This window comes from Pongo abelii, chromosome 4 (genome assembly GCF_028885655.2).
Source record: "Pongo abelii isolate AG06213 chromosome 4, NHGRI_mPonAbe1-v2.0_pri, whole genome shotgun sequence".
NCBI lineage: Eukaryota > Metazoa > Chordata > Mammalia > Primates > Hominidae > Pongo > Pongo abelii.
This window is the reverse complement of record NC_071989.2, coordinates 146,504,337-146,526,487: the sequence shown is the minus strand read 5'-3', so window position 1 is coordinate 146,526,487 and position 22,151 is coordinate 146,504,337. Positions and strand designations below refer to the sequence as shown.

At 41.7% G+C, this 22,151-nt stretch overlaps 1 protein-coding gene, 1 non-coding gene and 1 pseudogene across 14 annotated transcripts in view; 2 read left to right on the top strand and 1 right to left on the bottom strand.

The window, feature by feature from the left end:
• Positions 1–427: 427 nt before the first annotated feature.
• NME5 (NME/NM23 family member 5) overlaps positions 428–22,151 on the top strand; it is a 70,443-nt gene continuing 48,719 nt past the window's right edge. For 7 of the 13 annotated variants that reach the window (XM_063724293.1, XM_054556595.2, XM_054556593.2 and 4 more), the window contains exons 1-4: positions 500–1,243; positions 10,505–10,710; positions 11,391–11,491; positions 19,383–19,501. In XM_063724293.1, the coding sequence (XP_063580363.1) occupies positions 1,115–1,243; positions 10,505–10,710; positions 11,391–11,491; positions 19,383–19,501 (555 nt within the window). In that variant the 5' untranslated portion in view covers positions 500–1,114. The other 6 variants (XM_054556591.2, XM_009241092.4, XM_054556592.2 and 3 more) reach the window with 4 other exon arrangements.
• On the top strand, positions 15,247–15,347 carry LOC112133528 (U6 spliceosomal RNA; annotated as a pseudogene).
• Positions 21,624–21,731, bottom strand: LOC112133576 (U6 spliceosomal RNA). The gene has a single exon (XR_002915215.3). It is a non-coding gene; the product is annotated as a U6 spliceosomal RNA (small nuclear RNA).

Genomic DNA, 22,151 nt, shown 5'->3' with positions numbered 1-22,151 from the left:
TTGCCCACATCTTTGTTCCATAGGCTTGATTTAAAGACAATTCCATTAGATCTTTTCTAAGCCTTTTACTCTATAAATAAATGTCTTTACACAAGTGGAATATTGCTTTTTAATGACTAGATAAGCTGGGCATAGAGGGCACAGCATCATCTGGTGAAATGAAGGGTATCTGACACGGGTCTTCTTACATATACCGCCTGGAAAGGAATGGTAAGGGGGTTCTTATCATTTGTAGAGTAGGGATAATTGAAGCATCCTTCAAACGGGCAGAAGGATGAAATAAGATAAATTATGAGTAAAATGTCGGAAAACATCTAGTGCTCTAAGAGTCACAAGGAGAATAAAAGTGACTGGCTGGTTCCCTTCGGTTAAAACGAACTGGCCAGAAGCGGCAAGGCTCCTTGCTGGGATTGGCTCTCTGCAGCCACCGTCCCCACGCTGGGGCTTCAGGTCTCCTAGCAACAAGTTGTAGCATATGAGGACGGCCGCTGAGGTGAGTACTTAGAGACGGTCAAATTCAGAATTTGCAGGTGCAACCCGGAAAGTCCCCGCGAACCCAGAGGCCCTGCTTTCCAATTAGCCTGACCCTATGCACAGAGAGGTCCCTGCGGGACAGGGTCGCTTCACAGAGGCAGCTGGCCGAGGCCGCTCACCCGCTGCTGTAGTGGCGTGTGGTTGCCCACCAGCCACCGCCCCCTCGAGCCCCCACCACTCGCCCTACCGCCCCCTCGAGCCCCCACCACCCGCCCTACCGACCCCTCGAGCCCCCACCACCCGTCCCACCGCCCTCTGCTGCCTGGCGCTGTTGCTGGTTCCAGGCCTTCGGATCGCCCCTTGGCCTCTGGTCATGTGAGCCCATAGTCCTTCCTGCCTTGGTGACAGCGTGTACGAAAAGCCGGGGCTCGATTTGGACATAGTAGGAATCCTATTATTGAGACCCTGTATATAGAAAAGCATGGCAGTTTCTACCTTCATCAGTTAATAAAATCAAGTACCTACGATTGCTATTCTTAATCATAATTACATTGAATTTGCGATGGGGGTGGGGGGAAATGCATGTCATTGCAGTTGATACCTGTTAAGAAACTCTCAATTTGTGCCCTGAAAAGCCATAATGGAGATATCAATGCCTCCACCTCAGATATATGTAGAAAAAACTCTGGCCATTATCAAACCAGATATTGTTGACAAAGAGGAGGAGATACAAGATATTATTCTTAGATCCGGATTCACCATTGTTCAGGTAACTTCTGGGTATGATGATTCATGCTTTTTTCCTCTCTGCCCTTAAAAAAAAAAAAATGCTTATGTAAATGTGCCTACCCATTTAAACCCTTACTGTTCAGCATTAAATTTGAGTTTATTCTTCTAAGTATAAAAGTTATATGTGATAGTTTTTAAAAGGATATAAAATGAGAAATAAAATGGACTTTTCCTTCACCTGTCCTCTCCCACCCCAAGTCCCAGGCTCCAGAGAGAGGCAACCACTTAACACTTTGTGCTTTTCCAGTTTTCTATGCATTTATAAACATTTCCCCCCCCATAAAACAGAACAGTCCCTTTCCCTTGACCCCCTTTACAGAGTCCCTCAGATAGGATTCCAGATCATTACATCTGAATTGATCTCACTCTTCCTAATTTCTGTGTAATATTTCCCTGTGTATTAGAACTACAATTTATTTACTTGATCTTCTATTGATGGAATTTTAGGCTATTGGTATTTTTTTCAGTTATTGCAAACATTTAATGTTTTAAGCCTTACATTTGTTCTGGAATTAGTAAACATTGTCATTCTAGGGGTTTGAAAATGAATATAAATAGCATTGTTAAGGATAATCAAATAGAATTGAATATTTTTAATCTTCCTCTTTTATAGTTTTTTTTTTTTTTTTTTTAGACAGAGTCTCCCTCTCTATAGGCCAGGCTGGAGTGCAGTGGTACGATCTCGGCTCACTGCAACCTCTGCCTCCCGGGTCCCTGTTCAAGCAATTCTCCTGCCTCGGCCTCTTGAGTAGCTGGGATTACAGGCATGCACCACCATGCCCAGCTAATGTTTGTATTTTTAGTAGAGACGGGGTTTTACCATGTTGGCCAGGGTGGTCTTGAACTCTTGACCTCATGATCCACCCGCCTTGGCCTCCCAAAGTGCTGGAATTACAGGTGTGAGCCACTGCACCTGGCCTCTTTTGTAGTATTCTTATTTGAATTTCCAATTTTTTATTTTCTCCCATTTATACAGTGTCATATTGCTTATTCAGTCAGTATTTTTAAAAATAAAGAGAAAATGGCTGGGTACGGTGGCTCACGCCTGTAATCCCAGCACTTTGGGAGGCCGAGATGGGTGGATCATAAGGTCAGGAGTTCGAGACCAGCCTGGCCAATATGGTGAAACCCCATCTCTATGAAAAATACAAAAATTAGCTGGGCATGGTGGCGTGCACCTGTAGTCCCAGCTACTTGGGAAGCTGAGGCATGAGAATCGCTTGAACTCAGGAGGCAGAGGTTGCAGTGAGCCAAGACTATACCACTGTACTCCAGCCTGGGCGATAGAGGGAGATCTGTCTCAAAAAATAAATAAATACATAAAGAGAAAATATCAATCTTCAGAAAAGATATGGAATTTCAGTTGAGTTTCGAAGGACAGGTGGAGTCCGAGAGTAGGGATGGTACAAGAAAGTGTTAGGAAGTATTTAATATGATTAAAGACTCAGGTAAATAACTTTTTAGTACATGTTAGGAAAACTGGTAGCCACTGAAAAAGTTGGATCAAGTATTATATACAGGATAAACTCCAAATAAACCTGAGATCTATGTATTAAAAAAATTAAACCATGTAAGTTCAGGAAGAAAAGATAATGGATTTATTTTGTTGTTGGAGTAGGACAGCCTTTTTTTTTTTTTTTTTTTTTTTTTTTAATGACTTAAGGTCTAGGAGCCATGGAAGAAAAGATTGATAAGATTATATAAACGAGGCCAGGCACGGTGGCTCATGCCTGTAATCCCAGCACTTTGGGAGTCCAAGGCAAGTGGATCACCTGAGGTCGGGAGTTCGAGACTAGCCTGACCAACATGGAGAAACCCCGTCTCTACTAAAAAATACAAAATTAGCCAGGCGTGGTGGGCGCATGCCTGTAATCCCAGCTACTCAGGAGGCTGAGGCAGGAGAATCGCTTGAACCTGGGAGGCGGAGGTTGTGGTGAGCCGAGATCGTGCCATTGCACTCCAGCCTGGGCAACAAGAGTGACACTGTCTCAAAAAAAAAATTTAAAAATTTAAAAAAAGATTATATAAACAAAAAATTTCTGCACGATGAAATAAACACCATAAGCAAAGTCAAAACACAACAAACTTGGGAAAAAGATTTGCAACTCATAGACAAAGGGCTTGTCTTCCTAATACATAAAGAGCTCCTAGAAAAAAGTCAGTAGAGAAATGGGCAGAACAGATGGATGGTCACAGAAAAAGAAAAACATTTTTTAAATATATGAAAAGATGCTCAATCTTTAGGTGGGAAAAAAAGCAAGTTAAAACTACACTGAGATTCCATTTGGCAAAAATATAAAAGTAAATGGCACAACCCCTATCAAAGGGAATCTGGCAGTTATCTACCAATGCAACAGATGGACTTACCATTTGATCCAGCAGTTCTGCTCTTGGAAATCTGTCCTATAGAATTCCTTGTGCTCCTACTACCTGTCATGCGCAGAGCCCTGTTTAGTCCTGTCAGTAAGTGCCTGTATTAATATGAAGTGATATATATGCAGGTTATTTTTTGCAGCATTGTTTACTTATCAACAAAAGATTGAAAATAACCCAGGTTGGGAGATTGGGGGACAGGACTAAATAAACTCTGGAAAACCCCCCAAATTGCATAATACGCAACTAATTGGAAATAGAAGAATGAGGAACCTGTCTGTACTGTTATGGAAGAAAGCAAAATGTGTAGCAAAAAGAACAAAATAGCGAAAAAAGCAAAATCATGTGTACCAACCTTTTGTGATAGAGACAAAGTAATATATTCATGTTTGCCAATATTTGAAAAATGAAATTCTGGGGAAATAAATAAACATTTAAAAAGGGTTGCCTATTGAGGGCAAGGAAGAACTGAGTAGATTAGGACATGGATAGGAATAAGATTTTTCAGTGTATACCTTTTTGTATTGCTTTGAATTTTTGAATCCTGTAATTATATTACCCATTAACTTTAGAAAAAATAAATGAAGTATACAGATAAAGGCGTCCCATTTAAGTTTCTTAAAAGTCCATATTTTAAAGTTTTTTAAAAGTCCATATTTTAAAGTTTTTTTAAAAGTCCATATTTTTCCCGGGTGCAGTGGCTCATGCCTGTAATCCCAGCACTTTGGGAGGCCAAGGCGGGTGGATCACCTGAGGTCAGGAGTTGGAGACCAGCCTGACCAACATGGTGAAACCCTGTCTCTACTGAAAATATGAAAATTACCTGGGTGTGGTGGCACGTGCCTGTAATCTCAGCTACTGGGGAGGCTGGGGCAGGAGAATTGCTTGAACCTGGGAGGCAGAGGTTGCAGTGAGTCAAGATCGCGCCATTGCACTCCAGCCTGGGTGACAGAGTGACACTCTGTCTTGAAAAAGAAAAAAAGTCCTTTTTTTTTTTTTTTTGAGATGGAGTCTCGCTCGTCGCCCAAGCTGGAGTGCAGTGACACGATCTCGGCTCACTGCAAGCTCCACCACCCGGGTTCACGCCGTTCTCCTGCCTCAGCCTCCCGAGTAGCGGGGACTACAGGCGCCCGCCACCACGCCTGGCTAACTTTCTATTTTTAGTAGAGACGGGGTTTCACCGTGTTAGCCAGGATGGTCTCGATCTCCTGACCTCGTGATCTGCCCGCCTTGGCCTCCCAAAATGCTGGGATTACAGGCGTGAGCCACTACGCCCGGCCAAAAAAGTCCATATTTTAAAAAATATTTAGTGACGGCCGGGCGCGGTGGCTCACGCCTGTAATCCCAGCATTTTGGGAGGCCGAGGCGGGCAGATCACGAGGTCAGGAGATCGAGACCACAGCGAAACCCCGTCTCTACTAAAACTACAAAAAATTAGCCAGGCGCAGTGGCGGGCACCTGTAGTCTCAGCTACTCAGGAGGCTGAGGCAGGAGAATGGCGTGAACCCGGGAGGTGGAGCTTCCAGTGGGCTGAGATCACGCCACTGCACTCCAGCCTGGGTGACAGAGTGAGACTCTGTCTCAAAAAAAAAAAAAAAAAGTGACAAGCTTAATAATTAAGTGGCTAGTGTTAATTATAAATTAAAAATTAGCCGGCTGTAGTGGCTGACACCTGTAATCTCAGCACTTCAGGAGGATGAGGCAGGTGGATCACCTGAGATCAAAAGTTCAAGACCACCCTGGCCAACGTGGTGAAACCTTATCTCTACTAAAAATCCCAAATTAGGGCTGGGTGCGGTGGCTTATGCCTGTAATCCCAGCACTTTCAGAGGCCGAGGTGAGTGGATTACCTGATGTCAGGAGTTGGAGACCAGCCTGGCCAACATGGTGAAGCCCCATTTCTACTAAAAACACAAAAATTAGCCGGGCCTGGTGGTGGGAGCCTGTAATCCCAGCTACTCGGGAGGCTGAGGCAGGAGAATCACTTGAATCTGGGAGGCGGAGGTTGCAGTGAGCTGAGATTTCGCCACTGCACTCCAGCGTGGGCAACAGAGCAAGACTCCATCTCAAAAAACAAACAGATAAAAATTAGCTGGGCATGGTGGCGCATGCCTGTAATCCCAGCTACTCAGGAGGCAAGGCTGGAGAATCACTTGAACCCAGGAGGCAGAGGTTGCGGTGAACTGAGATTGCCTGGGCAATGTACTGAGACCAGAAAAAACAAACAAACAAAAAAATTTAATGTAAATATATATGACACTTTCCCTAGTTAGTAACTTTCAGAGCAAAGGCAGCCATGGTATATCCTTAATTTTTTGCTTTAATTGCGGTAAAATATACATAACATAAAATTTACCATTTTAACCGTTTTTAAGTGTACATTTCAGTTGCATTAAGTACATTCACATTGTTGTACAACCATCACTACTGTCCATCTCTAGAACCTTTTCATCTTAAACTGAAACACTTTACCTAATGATGCTAACTCATTGCTTCCCTCTTCCCCATCCCTGATAACCGCTATTCTACTTGCTGTCTGTAGGAATTTGACTATTCAAGCTATCTCATTTAAGTGAAATTACGCAAGTTTTGTCCTTTGCACTGTATGCTTTTAAAATAGGCTTGGGGGTCCATTGAACTTGAGGCTTTCCTGTCCCACTTAAGGGAAAAGCTGAAAAATGATATATCATTTCAGTAGATGGCAGTGTTGCCTTTGTTACAAACTAAGAGTTCTGTTCTGATAGTACTTGATATTACTGCTTCTCTTTGTGAAAATATTCAACCTAATTTCAGATGAGATCGGGCGTGTTCAGGGTGGTATGGCTGTAGACTATTCAACCTAATTTCAAAAAATTTCACCTGATCCAGTTTTAAAGCAACCAATGGAATAATTGATTTAGTATCAATTTTAGTTAAAGATGAACCCTTAAGGCCGGGCGTGGTGGCTCACGCCTGTAATCCCAGCACTTTGACAGGCCGAGGCGGCAGATCATGAGATCATGAGGTCAGGAGATCGAGACCATCCTGGCTAACACGGTGAAACCCCGTCTCTACTAAAAATACAAAAAAAAATTAGCCGGGTGTGGTAGCAGGCGCCTGTAGTCCCAGCTACTCGGGAGGCTGAGGCAGGAGAATGGCGTGAACCCGGTAGGCGGAGCTCGCAGTGAGCCGAGATCGCGCCACTGCACTCAAGCCTGGAGGACAGAGTGAGATGAGACTCTGTCTCAAAAAAAAAAAAAAAGACGAATCCTTAATTTTAAAAATTGTGCTACATTGGCTGGCATACCTGCAGAAGGTAGGTTCCCCTGCTTTTTAAGGGGCAAGTGGCAGATAAGGGCTTACATTACAACAGATAAGATTTTATTTTTAAACTCAGCAAGAAAAAACAAAAACAAAAAAACACTAGTACGCATAATCATAGTTTCATGTCTTAATTTTAGATAATAGAATCGAGGATTATGCTAAATCAGGTGCTCTTGTAATTTCTCACATCTTTTATTTATTCGCTATATGAATTTCAAATTAAGAACAAATGTCAGCACCTTTTTCATAGTAATTGGCCCTTCACTGGTGAGAATCCAGCAGGTCCTATTCATAGCAGAGCTGTGCCACCTAGGTAAGTGTGTTCCTAAACTTCTTGCTCTGGGCGGTTTGGTCCCTTGCTACAAACCAAGCAATTTTACCAAGTTTCTGAAGCCTGCAGAAACAGAGTTTTGGAAAGGGCTTTAAGAGGTGGGTTACTTGGTAAAATTCACACTTACTCTCAGGAAAATCTAAGACATTTTAGAAAGACAGATTTCTGCCATAATCATGGGGATTTTTAGCCTTCACTTAGTGACATATCTCTATGTCTCATCATCCTTACTCCAGGCAGAGGTTCTTTGATTTCTACTTTGAATCCCTCTGTTATATTTTGAGCATTTTCCCTCCTCACCCACCTTTAGTGGAATTGGAAAAACAGCAGTAATAAATAATATTTTTTTTCTTTTGAGACCAAGTCTCACTCTGTTGACCAGGCTGGAGTGCAGTGGCATGATTTCGGCTCACTGCAACCTCTGCCTCCTGGGTTCAAGCAATTCTCGTGCCTCAGTGTCCTGATTAACTGAGACTACAGGTGTGCACCACCAATTTTTGTATTTTTTGTAGAGATGGGGTTTCTCCATGTTGCCCAGGCTGGTGTTGAACTCCTGGGCTCAAGCAGTCCGCCTGCCTCAGTCTCCCATAGTGCTGGGATTAGAGGCATGAGCTACCGAGCCCAGCCAGCAGTAATAAATAATTTTTTAAAAGCTCTCAAGGCCAGGCGCTGTGGCTCACACCTGTAATCCCAGCACTTTGGGAGGCCAAGGTGGGCAGATCACCTGAGGTCAGGAGTTCAAGACCAGCCTGGCCAACAAGGCGAAAACCTGTCTCTACTAAAAATACAAAAATCAGCCAGGCGTGGTGGCAGGCACCTGTTATCCCAGCTACTCGGGAGGCTGAGGCAGGAGAATCACTTGAATCCAGGAAGCGGAGGTTGCAGTGAGCCAAGATCACGCCACTGCACTCTAGCCTGGGCAACAGAGCAAAACTCCGTTTCAAAAAATAAAAAAAAAGCACTCAAAATAGCTGCTTCTAGAGAAAGCATGAGTTTCAAATCAGACTGAGCTACCATGATTTTTTAAACCTGATTAATTTTTATAGTCTCATTTGTGAAGGAAATAACATCTATTTGTCCAGAATGTTTCATAGTCTTTCAGATTGAGAAACATACTAGCATCTAATTTTTTTTTTTTTTTAGAGAGAATCTCATTCTGTTACCCAGGCTGGAGTGCAATGGCACTATCTCAATCTTGGCTCACCACAACTTCTGCCTCCTGGGTTCAAGCAGTTCTCATGCTTCAGCCTCCTGAGTAGCTGGGATTACAGACATGCACCACCACGCCTGGCTAATTTTTTTTTTTTTTTTTTTTTTGATGGAGTTTCACTCTTGTTGCCTAGGCTGGAGTGCGGTGGCACGATCTCAGCTCACTACAACCTCTGCCTCCTGGGTTCAAGTGATTCTCCTGCCTGAGCCTCCCGAGCACCTGGGATTACAGGTGCCCGCCACCACGGCTGGCTAATTTTTTGTTTTTTTTTTTTTTTTTTTTTTAGTAGAGATGGGGTTTCATCATGTTGGCCAGGCTGGTCTTGAACTCCCGACCTCAGGTGATCCACCCACCTCGGCTTCCCAAAGTGCTGAGATTACAGGCGTGAGTCACTGCGCCCGGCCTAATTTTTCTATTTTTAGTAGAGATGGGGTTTCACCATGTTGGCTAGGCTGGTCTCAAACTCCTGACCTCAGGTGATCCACCTGCCTTGTCCTCTCAAAGTGCTGGGATTACAGGAATGAGCCACCACACCAGGCCTAATTTTTCTTTTTTCTTTTTTTTAGACGGAGTCTCGCTCTGTCACCCAGGCTAGTGAGGAGAAGTGCAGTGTTGGCTTCCTGCAACCTCTGCCTCACGGGTTTAAGCTGTTGGCGTGCCTCAGCCTCCGGAGTAGCTGGGACTACAGGCGCGTGCCACCACACCTGGCTAATTTTTTGTATTTTCAGTAGAGACGGGATTTCACCCTGTTGGCCAGGCTAGTCTCGGACTCCTGACCTCAGGTGATCCACCCACCTCGGCCTCCCAAAGTGCTGGAATTACAGGCGTGAGCTACCGCGCCTGGCCTAATTTTTGTATTTTTAGTAGAGATGGGGTTTCACTATGTTGGCCAGACTGTTCTCGAACTCCTGACCTCAAGTGATCTGCCTGTCTTGGCCTCCCAGAGTGTTGGGATTACAAGCCTGAGCCACCATGCCTGGCCTAATTTTTCTTAATGTTACGGTGAATCAAGATATTTATGACAGAACCAGAATAAAGAACACACACATTCAAATGAAAAACTTTTTTACTGCATCATTATACTACATGTTACTTTTTTTGTTAGTTTGTTTAATACAGGATCTGCTTTATCGCCCAGGCTGGAGTGCAGTCGTGTTATCATGGCTCATCACCTGTAATGTAGTGGGGACTAGAGGCGCACACCACCACACCTGACTAATTTTAAAATTTTTCATAGAAACAAAGTCTTCCTGTGTTGCTTAGGCTGGTCTCTAACTCCTGGCTGGGCTGAAGCGATCCTTCCGCCTTGGCCTCCCAAAATGCTGGGATTACAGGCATGAGCCACTGTGCCTAGCTGTTATTTCTAAGTACTAAAATGAGACCAGCTCCCAAAATAGTAACACAAAGAAAGAAACATGAGTTTGGAATGTTTTTAAGTCCAGTTTTGTTAATTGAAGTGTTATTTACTTTAAGAAGGAGATGCGATAAATTTGTTACTGACAAAACATATGCTGAGGGAGACTTCCTAACTGGAATAATTTTTCTTTTTCTCTGTTGCCCGGGCTGGAGTGCAGTGGTGCAGTCTTGGCTCACTGCAACCTCCGCCTCCCAGGTTCAAGCAAATCTTCTGCCTCAGCCTCCTGAGTAGCTGGGACTACAGGCGCATGCCACTCGCCCAGCTAATTTTTTGAATTTTAGTAGAGACGGGGTTTCACCGTGTTGCCCAGGCTGGTCTCGAACTCCTGAGCTCAGGCAATCCACCGACCTCTGCCTCCCAAAGTGCTAGGACTACAGGCATGAGCCACCGCACCCGGCCATAATTTTTCTTAAGAAGGCTAAGTAATTCCTCTTACTATCTTATTTACAGCATACATTTAATTATATCCTTTTCTTTCTTCATAATACAAACATAAACCTCGAAGTTATAATCAGATTGGTACTAGTTTCAAGTTACTAATGATTTTAATGAGCTATCATTGAAACTGTCATTTTAAATGCTTTTGTTGACTTTGTGTCTTTTATAGAGAAGAAAACTACACCTCAGCCCTGAGCAATGTAGTAACTTTTATGTGGAACAGTATGGAAAAATGTTTTTCCCCAATTTAACAGCTTACATGAGTTCTGGACCACTTGTCGCCATGATATTAGCTAGACATAAAGCCATCTCTTATTGGTTAGAACTTTTGGGACCAAATAATAGCTTAGTAGCGAAGGAGACACATCCAGACAGGTAATTTTCAGGGTTGGGGGGATGGCAGGGAATGGAATCCATCTGTGAAAATGAAAAAAAAAATCTGATTTCATTGTAATGGGAATTTTTTTTTTGGAAGTTTTCCAAAATCAGCTTTTTTTGGGGGGGGGGGACGGCGCAGGGCCTGGGGGGTCCATTTTACATTTTAAAGTGTTAAATGCCTATTTTAATACTACCTACCAGAAAAAGCAACAGAGGATGTCTGATTTATAGTTGATTACCCTTATTCTCTCAACCTTTAAACTGCCACTGAAGTAGGATTTTTAGATGGAAAAATTGGGATGGTATTTTAAAAGAATAATGGTAACACAGGAACAGAAATTCAAATTTTCAGCATTATTGCTAATGTATGGAAACAAGAAGATATTGAGTTCTTGCACTTTTGAATGTGCATTGCTTTTTTACTTCTCACAAAACAACACCACGTTTTTAGCCGGAGAACTCCTGTTTTCCCAGTGCATTCCTCCTGCAGACGTAAATATATTTGATCCTTATCTAGATAGATAAGCTTAAATTTAAGCTTAAATTTGACATAAATTGTGAAGCTTTCATATGTAAGAAGTGGCAATGCTTTTGTAAAATTCTAAAGTGGAATGCATGCATATAAAGTAAGGAATAGACGTTAGATTGGATGGACGTCATCTCTAACTTGTTTTTAGTTTGAGGGCAATTTATGGCACAGATGACCTAAGGAATGCACTTCATGGGAGTAATGACTTTGCTGCTGCGGAAAGAGAAATACGTTTTATGTTTCCTGAAGGTGAGTTACAGATGACTAACTTGTCAACTGCATCTCCTTATTGTTTGCTTTTTGTTTGCTTTTTCTTTTATTTTGCGGATATAGCTGGGAAGGAAGATAAAAGAATTTTTTTTCCAGTATATTTTGTTGTTTTCAAGTTGTAGTTACTTAAAAACTTGAAGCCACAAATGGAAAACTTGACATTTCCCTAACAACTAAATTGTGCCCTTTAGGGAGTCTTTTGAGAAGTGTTTAATTTTTATTTATTTATGTATTTTTAACATTAAAAAAAATTTAAGACAGTGTCTCACTCTCACCCACGCTGAAGTGCGGTGGCACAATCTTGGTTCACTGCAGCCTCAAACTCCTGGGCTCCGGTGATCCTCCCACTTTCGCCTCCTGGGTAGCTGAGACTATAGGTGCATGCCACCATGCCTAGCTAATTTTCTTTTATCTTTTGGAGAGATGGGGTCTCACCATGTTGCCCAGCATACTCTCAAATGCCTGTGCTCAAGTAATCTGCCTGCCTTGGCCTCTCAAAGTGCTGGGATTGCAGGTGTGAGCCACCACACCCAGCTTAATTTTTTTTTCTTTCTTTTCTCTTGCATTAGACATATTCTTCTGTGTTACAGTTCTTTCTAGTTATCCTGAAAGGTTCAGTAGAGTTTGTGACACATGAGAAAAATAATTTCTCTAGGAAACTACATTTGATTTACCGTCTTCTCTAACAATTTACTGTTTGCCTAACAAAGTCTCATGCAATTGAGAAATTAATAACTAGTCCCTTTTTTTGTTTCCTTACTGTTAGAGAAGTTGTAAACCTTTGAGAAGTGGACATACAAGGAAGGACACTGAAGTTTTTGGTTTGTTTTTAATATTTTTAGAGCAGAAATAAAATTTGGTGATTTTTGTTATAAGGAAAAAAATGCAAAGCATTGAGCAAAATTTTGAATTTTTTTTAGTATGTTATATTTCGTGTTATGACTTATTTTTCCCTAAGTCATTTAGATCTGTTCCTCAGTGTTTTCCACTGGAGATTCATTCAAATAAAACTGAAAACTGTCTTGGAGATTTAAAAGTTCCTGATTTTTTTTTTCTTTTTTTTGGAGATTTCACATGTTTTGAATAACTGATGTGACACAACAGTATCACTGTTCTTTGAATTTCTGAATTCAAAATAAATAAATTTCACATTTTGAATACTTGATCGGTTACTTTTTAGTGCCAACAGGCTTGGTAACGGCCTGATGCTGACCTGACAATGGGCTGACAACTTTTCTCCACTGGCCTTTCAGTCATCCTCCCAGGGGAAGACCTGCTTCCCTCCTTTCTGTACAGTCTGAAAAGTCTCTGATTCTTAAACAAGCAAACAAAAACTACTTTTAAAAAAATACATATTTTTTCAAAGCAGTCCTCCTGCCTCAGCCTCCCAAAACACTGGGATTACAGGAGTGAGCTACTGTGCCCAGCAAGAGGTCTTTTTAATGTGGTAGCACTTTATATTAGTCTTACAAGTGAATTAGACTTTTGCTCGTTAGCTTTGATTATTTATTTATCTATTTGAGATGGAGTCTCACTCTGTCACTCAGGCTGCAGTGCAGTAGCATGATCATGACTCATGGCAGCCTTGACCTTCTGGGCTCAAGTGATCCTCCCACCTTAGCCTTTGAGTAGCTGGAACCACAGGTGCATATCACCACGCCCGGCTAATTTTTATATTTTCTATAGACATGAAATCTCACTACGTTGCCCAGGCTGGTCTTGAACTCCTGGGCTCAAGCAATACTGCTGCCTCTAACTCCCAAAATGTTGGGATTGTAGGCATGAACCATCACGCCTGACTTCTCTTTAGCTTTTAAATAAAACAGAATAAAAATTCATTTTATCTTAAATAGAAGGTATATTTGGAAGCTCTTCTTACTCATAGGATTATATTCCTAAACTGTAATTTTCTTTCTTTTCGCTTTCTTTCTTTTTGAGATAGAATCTCACTCTGTTGCCCAGGCCAGAGTGCAGTGGCACAATCACAGCTCACCGCAGCCTTGACCTCGCAGACTCAAGTAATCTTCCCACCTCAGCCTTTGGAGTAGCTGGAACCCCAGGCATGCACCACCACAACCGGCTAGTTTTTCAAGTTTTTTGTAGAAACGGAGTTTTGCCGTGTTTCCCAGGCCGGTCTCGAACTCTTGGGCTCAAGCAATACTCCTGCCTGCCTTCCAAAGTGTTGGGATTACAGGCATGAGCCACTGTGCCCAGCCAACTGTTATTTTCAGTTGCCTTTGATTTTACTCATTAAATTAATCCTCTAGGCATGAGTTTAGAGATATAGTTAGACATTTGAGAAGCAGCAAGTTGTAGAATAAATATAAAATCATTAATTACTTAGCACATTGCAGATCTTTTGCTGTGAAGTTCTTTGGAGCAAGTACTCAGAGTTTGTGGTATGAGCGTCCTGTTACTTAGCAGTTGATGAACAACTATGTGCAAAACTTTATACGATGATTCACTCAAGCAAGTTATCAAGATATTCAAAGACATGTTCTTAACCCTTGAAAAAAGTAATGCTGGCTAGACGCGGTGGCTCACACCTGTAATCCCAGCACTTTGGGAGGCCGAGGCTGGCAGATCACCTGAGGTCAGGAATTCAAGACCAAACTGGTCAACAAAGTGAAGCCCCATCTCTACTAAAAAAAAATACAAAAAATTAGCCAGGTGTGGTGGCACGTGCCTGATAATCCTAGCTACTCGGGAGGCTGAGGCAGGAGAACCACTTGAACCCAGAAGGTGGAGGTTGCAGTGAGTCAAGATCACGCCATTGCACCCCAGCCTGGGCAACAAGAACAAGACTCCATCTCAAAAAAAAAAAAAAAAAAAAAGAGGTGCTCAAAATCACTAATCATCAGGGAAATACAGATCAAAACCACAGTGAGATATCACCTCACATGTTAGGATGGCTATTATCAAAAGAAAAAAAAGGTAAATATTGGCAAGCATATAGAGAAATTGGAATGCTTGTAGACATTTGGTGGGGATTTAAAATGGTGCTGCCACTATGGAAGACAGTATGGAAGTTCCTCAAGAAACTAAAAATAAAATTGTTACATGATCTAACAATCCCACTGCTGGATATATATATCTGAAAGAATTGAATCAGGATCTTGAAGAGATACCTGCACCAATGAACCACAATACTGTTCATTGCGGCATTATTCGCAATAACCAAGATATGGAATCAACCTAAGTGTCCATCAGTGGGTTAATGGATAAAGAAAATGTGGTGTATATACACAATGTAATACTATTCAGCCTTAAAAAGGAAGAGATTCTGTCATTTTTGACAACATGGATGAACCTGGAGGACATTATATTAAGTGAAATAAGCCAGGCACAGAAAGACAAATACCACATGATCTCACTTATATGTGGAATCTAAAAAAACTTGAACTCGGAGAGCAGAATGGTGACCACCAGGAGCTTGCAAGAGAGAGTAGGGGATGGAAATGTTGATCAAAGGATACTTATTCCTACGATAGTAGGAATAAGTTCAAGAGATCTAGTATAACAACATGGTGACTATAGTTAATAATAATGTATTGTGTTGTTGAAAATTGCTAAGACAGTAGATTTTAAGTGTTCTCACCACAAAAAAAGATAAGTATTTGAGGTAATGCATATATTAATTAGCTTGATTTAGTCTTTCCATAGTGTTTACATATTTCAAAATAACATGTACACAATAAATGTATACAATTTTTTTATCTATTAAAAAATTTATTGTGCTCACTTCAGCACATACACTAAAATTGGAACGATACAGAGAAGATTAGCATGGCCCCTGTGCAAGGATGACATGCTTTTAAAATAAAAAGAAATTTTAAGTACACTTATTATGTTAAAAAAATTTTGGGGGACCAGGGGTGGTGGCTCATGCCTGTAATCCCAGCACTTTGGGAGCCTGACATGGGCAGATCACTTGAGGTCAGGAGTTTGAGACCAGACTAGCCAACATAGTGAAACCCCATCTCTACTAAAAATAAAAAAAAATTAGCCTGGCATGGTGGCATGCATCTGTAATCCCAGCTACTCAGGAGGCTGAGGCAGGAGAATTGCTTGAACCCGGGAGGCAGAGGTTGCAGTGAACCGAGATCGCACCACTGCACTCCAGCCTGGGCAACAGAGCAAGACCATGTCTCAAAAAAAAAAAAAATTAAAAAAATTTTTGTTTAATGATTAGTACCTGATAAATTGGCATAATGAACTTTATATAATATATGAATACATTTGCCTATATTGAGAAAAAAATTGTATACATTAATTGTGTGCAATTTTGTGTACATCAGTAATACTTCAATAAAGCTGTAAAAAAGGGAAAATTCCATTCACAATGGCATTAAAAATAATATAATATTTAGGCATAATTTTTTTTTTTTTTTTTTTTTTTAGAGACAGAGTTTCACTCTTGTCACCCAGGCTGGAGTGCAGTGGCCCAATCTCGGCCCACTGCAACCTCTGCCTCCTGGGTTCAAGCGATTCTCCTGCTTCAGCCTCCCGAGTAGCTGGGATTACAGGCGCCCACCACAACGCCCGGCTAATTTTTTGTATTTTTAGTAGAGACAGGGTTTCGCCATGTTGGGCAGGCTGGTCTCAAACTCCTGACTTCAGGTGATCCACCCGCCTTGGCCTCCCAAAGTGCTGGGATTACAGGTGTGAGCCACCACGCACAGCCATATTTAGGCATAAATTTAACGAAAGTGCAATTCTTGTACACTGAAAAACAAAGAACATTGCTGAGAGAAATTTTAAAATAAATAAATAGATATTCCATATTAATGGATTGGAAGACTCAATATTGTTAAGATGGCAATTCTTTCTAAATTAATTAACAGTTTTGGGTTGGGTGCAGTGGCTCATGCCTGTAATCTCAACACTTCGGGAGGCTGAGGCAGGAGGATTGCTTCAGTCTAGGAGTAGGAGACCAGCCTGGGCAACAAAGTGAGACCTCATCTCTACAAGAAAAAAAAAAATTTTAAGAAAATTTTAATGTAATCCTTTTAAAAGTCTGTGCATACTTTTATGTAGACATTGACAAGCTGAGTTTAAAATTTAGTAAAATTGCAAAGAACTCAATTTTGGAAAAGAACAAAGTTGGAAGACTTCCACTATCTGATTTTGAAACTTACTGCAAAGCCACAATTATAAGACAGTGTGACAGTGATATAAAGATACACATATAGATTATTGGAACAGAATTGAGAATCTAGAAATAAACTTTTACACTTATGGTCAATTCACTTTCAACAAAGGTGCCTAGACAATTCAGTGAGAAAAGGATGGTCTTGCCAATACAGTCCCCAACTTCCCATGGTTCAAGTTACAGTTTTTTGACTTTACTATGGTGCTTTCAGCTGTGTACATTAATGGTGAGTATCCATACAACCATTCTATTTTGGTTTCTTTTTTTTTTTTTGAGACAGGGTCTCTCTCTGTCACCCAGGCTGAAGTGCAGTGGTGCCCACTACAGCCTGACCTCCTGGGCTCAAGCATTCTCCCACCTCAGCCTCCTGAGTAGCTGAGACTAGAGGCATACACCACCGTGCCTGGCTACTTTTTGAATTTTTTTATTGTAGAAAGGCGGTCTCGCCATATTGCCCAGGCTGGTATTGAATTCCTGGCCTCAAGAGATCCTCCCCCAAAAAAGATATATCTATCTATTTTTTAAGAGACAGAGTCTTGCTTTGTTGCCCAGATGGTCTCAAACTCATGGCTTCAGGTAATCCTACTGCCTCAGCCTCTCAAGGAGCTAGGACTACAGGTGTGAACCACTGTGCCCAGCTCATAATATATTATATAGAAAATGTTATTTATATAAAATTTGCTTTGTGTTAGATGATTTTGCCCAACTGTAGGCTAAAGTAAGTGTTCTGAGCACATTTAAAGTAGGCTATGCTATGCTATGATGTTCAATAGGCTAGGTGTATTAAATGTGTTTTTGACTTAATGATATTTTCAACTTATGATGGGTTTATTGGGATGTAACCCATGTAAGTTGAGGAAAGTCTGTATATGGTGCTAGGACAGCATGATAGTCACATAAAAACAAAAAGAACTTAGACCCTTGTTTCATAGCATACACAAAAATTAACTCAAAATGGATCACAGACTTCAATGTAAAAACATCTAAAAGAAAACAAGAAAATCTTTGTAACTGGAGTTGGATAAAGAGTTCTTAAAATGATATCAAAAGCAAGATCCATAAAAGAAAATATTGATAAATTGGACTAAATCAAATTAAAAGCTTTTGTGCTTCAAAGGACATCATTAAGAATGTGAAAAGAGGCTGGGCGCAGTGGCTCATGCCTGTAAACCCAGCACTTTGGGAGGCCGAGGCGGGCGGATCACAAGGTCAGGATATCAAGACCATCCTGGCTAACACGGTGAAACCCCATCTCTACTAAAAAATACAAAAAATTAGCCGGGCTAATTAGTGGCGGGCGCCTGTAGTCCGAGCTACTCAGGAGGCTGAGGCAGGAGAATGGCGTGAACCCGGGAGGCGGAGCTTGCAGTGAGCCAAGATCGTGGCACTGCACTCCAGCCTGGCGACAGAGAAAGACTCCGTCTCAAATCCAGCTATTCAGGAGGCTGAGGTGGAAGGATTGCTTGAGGCCAGGAGTTTGAGACCAGCGTGAGTGACATAGTGAGTGACACCCTGTCTCTAAAAACTTAAAGAAAAAAAAGCTGGGTGTGGTGACACACACTTGCAGCCCCAGCTACTTGGAAGGCTGAGGCCAGAGGATGCTTCAGCCCAGGAGTTCGAGGCTGCAGTGAGCTGTGCTCACACCACCACACTCCAGACTGGGCAACAGAGCAAGACCCTGTGTCAAAAAAATAAATAAAAGTTAAATTTTTAAAAATATGAAAAGGTAGGCAACAGACTGGGAAAAAATATCACCAAATAATATAAAGAACTTGTAACTAGAATATATAAAGAACTCCTATGTCTAAATAATAAGAGAAACATCCCAACTGAAAACCGAGGCTGGTTCTACTCAGGAGGCTGAGGCAGGAGAATCGCTTCAACCCGGGAGACAGGGTTGCAGTGAACGGAGATTGTGCCACTGCACTCCAGCCTGGGTGACAAGAGTGAAACTCTGTCTCAAAAAAAAAAAAAAGAAAAGAAAAAGAAAACAGGCTGGTTGCAGTGGCTCATGCCTGTAATCTCAGCACTTTGGGAGGCTGAGGCAGGCAGATTATTTGACGTTAGGAGTTCAAGACCAGCCTGGCCAACATGGTGAAACCCCATCTCTACTAAAAATACAGAAATTAGGGCCGAGCACGGTGGCTCATGCCTGCAATCCTAGCACTTTGGGAGGCCGAGGCAGACGGATTACCTTAGGTCAGGAGTTTGAGACCAGCCTGGCCAACATGGTGAAACCCTGTCACTACTCAACGTACAAAAATTAGCCAGGCATGGTGGCACACTCCTGTAATCCCAGCTACTTAGAAGGCTGAGGCAGGAGAATCACTTGAACTTAGAAGTCGGAGGTTGCAGTGAGCTGAGATCGTGCCACTGCATTCCAGCCTGGGCAACAGAGCAAGACTCTGTCTCAAAAAATAAAAATAAAAAAATAAAAATAAAAATAAATAAAAATACAAAAATTAGCAGGGTGTGGTGATGCAGACCTGTAGTCCCAGCTACTTGGAAGGCTGAGGTGGGAGAATCACTTGAACCCAGGAGGAGGTTGCAGTGATCTGAGATTGCATCACTGCACTCCAGCCCAGGCAACAGAGCGAGACTCCATCTCAAAAAAACATATAAAAAATAGAGAAAAGTTCTTTAAAAAGAGTCTTTTTGATGATTGTATAGTATTTAATCATTATGTTTGTGTCAATGAGAATACATTTGTATTTGCAGTGATTGTTGAGCCCATTCCAATTGGACAAGCTGCTAAGGACTATTTAAATTTACATATAATGCCAACTCTGCTTGAAGGACTCACAGAGCTTTGTAAGCAAAAACCAGCAGATCCTTTGGTAAGAAATATTTTTATTCACACTTAAGAATATTGTCACCAGGCATGGTGGCTCATGCCTGTAATCCCAGCACTTTGGGAGGCCAAGGCGGGCAGATCACGAGGTCAGGAGTTTGAGACCAGCCTGGCCAACATGGTGAAATCCTGTCTCTACTAAAAATACAAAAATTAGCTGGGCATGGTGGCGTGTGCCTGTAATCCCAGCTACTCAGGAGGCTGAGGCAGGAGAATCACTTGAACCCAGAGGCAGAGGTTGCAGTGAGCCGAGATTGTGCCACTGCACTCCAGCCTGGGTGACAGAGCGAGACTCCATCTCAAAAAAAAAAATTGTCTATAAATTGTCTGTAGTTTTCATATTTAAGACATTGTGTCCCTTGACATACTGCAAATATAGCTGGGCGCAGTGGCTCACGCCTGTTATCCCAGCACTTTGGGAGGCCGAGGCAGGTGGATCACTAGGTCAGGAGATCAAGACCATCCTGGCTAACACGGTGAAACCCCGTCTCTACTAAAAATATAAAAAATTAGCCGGGCGTGGTGGTGGGTGCCTGTAGTCCCAGCTACTCAGGAGGCTGAGGCAGGAGAATGGCGTGAACCCAGGAGGCGGAGCTTGCAGTGAGCCGAGATGGTGCCACTGCACTCCAGCCTGGGTGACAGAGCAAGACTCCATCTCAAAAAATAAGTAAATAAATGAAATACTGCAAATATTGAGAACCTTTTTAAAATAAACATTTCTAGAAGGTATTTTATATACATGTTAGATATGTATAATTATTGATTACTTATTGTTTTCTTGCTGTGTTTTATTTATTTATTATTATTATTATCTTTTGAGACGGAGTCTCACTCTGTCACCCAGGCTGGAATGCAGTGGTGCAATCTGGGCTCACTGCAACCTCCGCCTCCCAGGTTCAAGCGGTTCTCCTGCCTCAGCCTCCTGAGTAGCTGGGATTTACAGGCAAATGCCACCACGCCCGGGTAATTTTTGTATTTTTAGTAGAGACAGGGTTTCTTCATGTTGGCCAGGCTGGTCTCAAACTCCTGACCTCAGGTGATCCACCTGCCTTGTCCTCCCAAAGTGCTGGGATTACAGGTGTGAGCCACCGCACCCGACCTATCTTTCTTTTTTTTTTGTAGCCATGCTAGTAGATAACACAAAATGGTTTCTCACGGTGGTTTTGATCTGCATTTCCCTAATGACTAATGTTGAGCATCTTTTCATGAGCTTCTTGGCCATTTGTATACCTTCTTTGAAGGAATGTCTATTCAAATTCAAGTCCTTTGCCCATTTTTAAACTGGGTTGTCTTTTTGTTGAGTTAAAGTTCTTTATATTTCTAGATATTAAACCCTTATTAGATATATGATTTGCAAATATTGTCTTCCATTTTGTAAGTTGTCTTTTCACATTCTTGATAATGTCCTTTAACGTATAAACATTTTTCATTTGATGAAATCCAATTTATTTATTTTTTCTTTTATTTCTTGTGCTTTTGATGTCATGTCTAAGAATCCATTGTGAAATCCAAATCCAAGGTCATGAAAATTTACCCCTATGTTTTATGTTTTCTTTTAAGATTTTTTTTCTTTCCTTTTTTTTTTTTTTTGAGACAGGGTCTTTGTTGCCCATGCTGGAGTCCAGTGGCGCCATCTCAGCTCACTTCAACCTCTGCCTCCTGGGTTCAAGTGATTCTTGTGCACCAGCCTCCCGAGTAGCTAGGACCACAGGAGCACACTACCACACCCAGCTAATTTTTAAAATTTTTTGTAGAGATGGGGTCTCCCTATGTTGCCCAGGCTGGTCTTGAACTCCTGGTCTCAAGTGGTCTTCCTACCTCGGCCTCCAAAAGTATTGGGATCACAGGTGTGAGTCACTGCACCTGGCCTCTTTTAAGATGTTTATTGTTTTAGCTCTTATATTTAGGTCATTGGTCCATTGTGAGTTCATTTTTGTATATGGTGTGGTATAGGGGTCCAGCTTTATTCATTTGCATGTGGAAATCCAATTGTCCTAGTACCATCTGTTGAAGAGACTGTTCTTTCTCCATGAATGGACTTGGTACCATTGTCAAAAATTTGTTGACCATAGATGCATGGGTTTATTCCTGGATTCTCATTCTTTTTTTAAAATATGAAATGCTTCATAAATTGTGCATCATCCTTGCACAGGAACCATGCTAATAATCTCTCTGCATCATTCCAGTTTTGGTATATGTGCTGCTGAAGAGAGCACTGGATTCTCAGGTCTATTCTATTGGTCTGCATGTTTGGCATAAGGATGTCATTACCACACTGTGCTGACTACTGTAGCTTTGTAGAAGGTTTTGAAATTGAGAGTACAAGTCAGTCCTCCAACTTTGTTCTTTTTCATGATTGTTTTGGCTCCTCAGAGCCCCTTTGCAATTTCATATGAATTCGAGGATTGGCTTTCCATTTCTGCAAAAAAAGCTTTTTGGACATTTGGCAAGAGCTGCACTGGATCTGTAGATTTCTTTGGGTAGTATTGACATCTTAACAATATAAAGTCTTCGTATCCATGAAAAATAATGTCTTCTCATTTATTTAGGTATTCTTTAATTTCTTTCAGCAATGTTTTACAGTTCCTATTGTATAAGCCTTTTGCTTCTTGGGTTAAATTTATCCCTTGGCATTA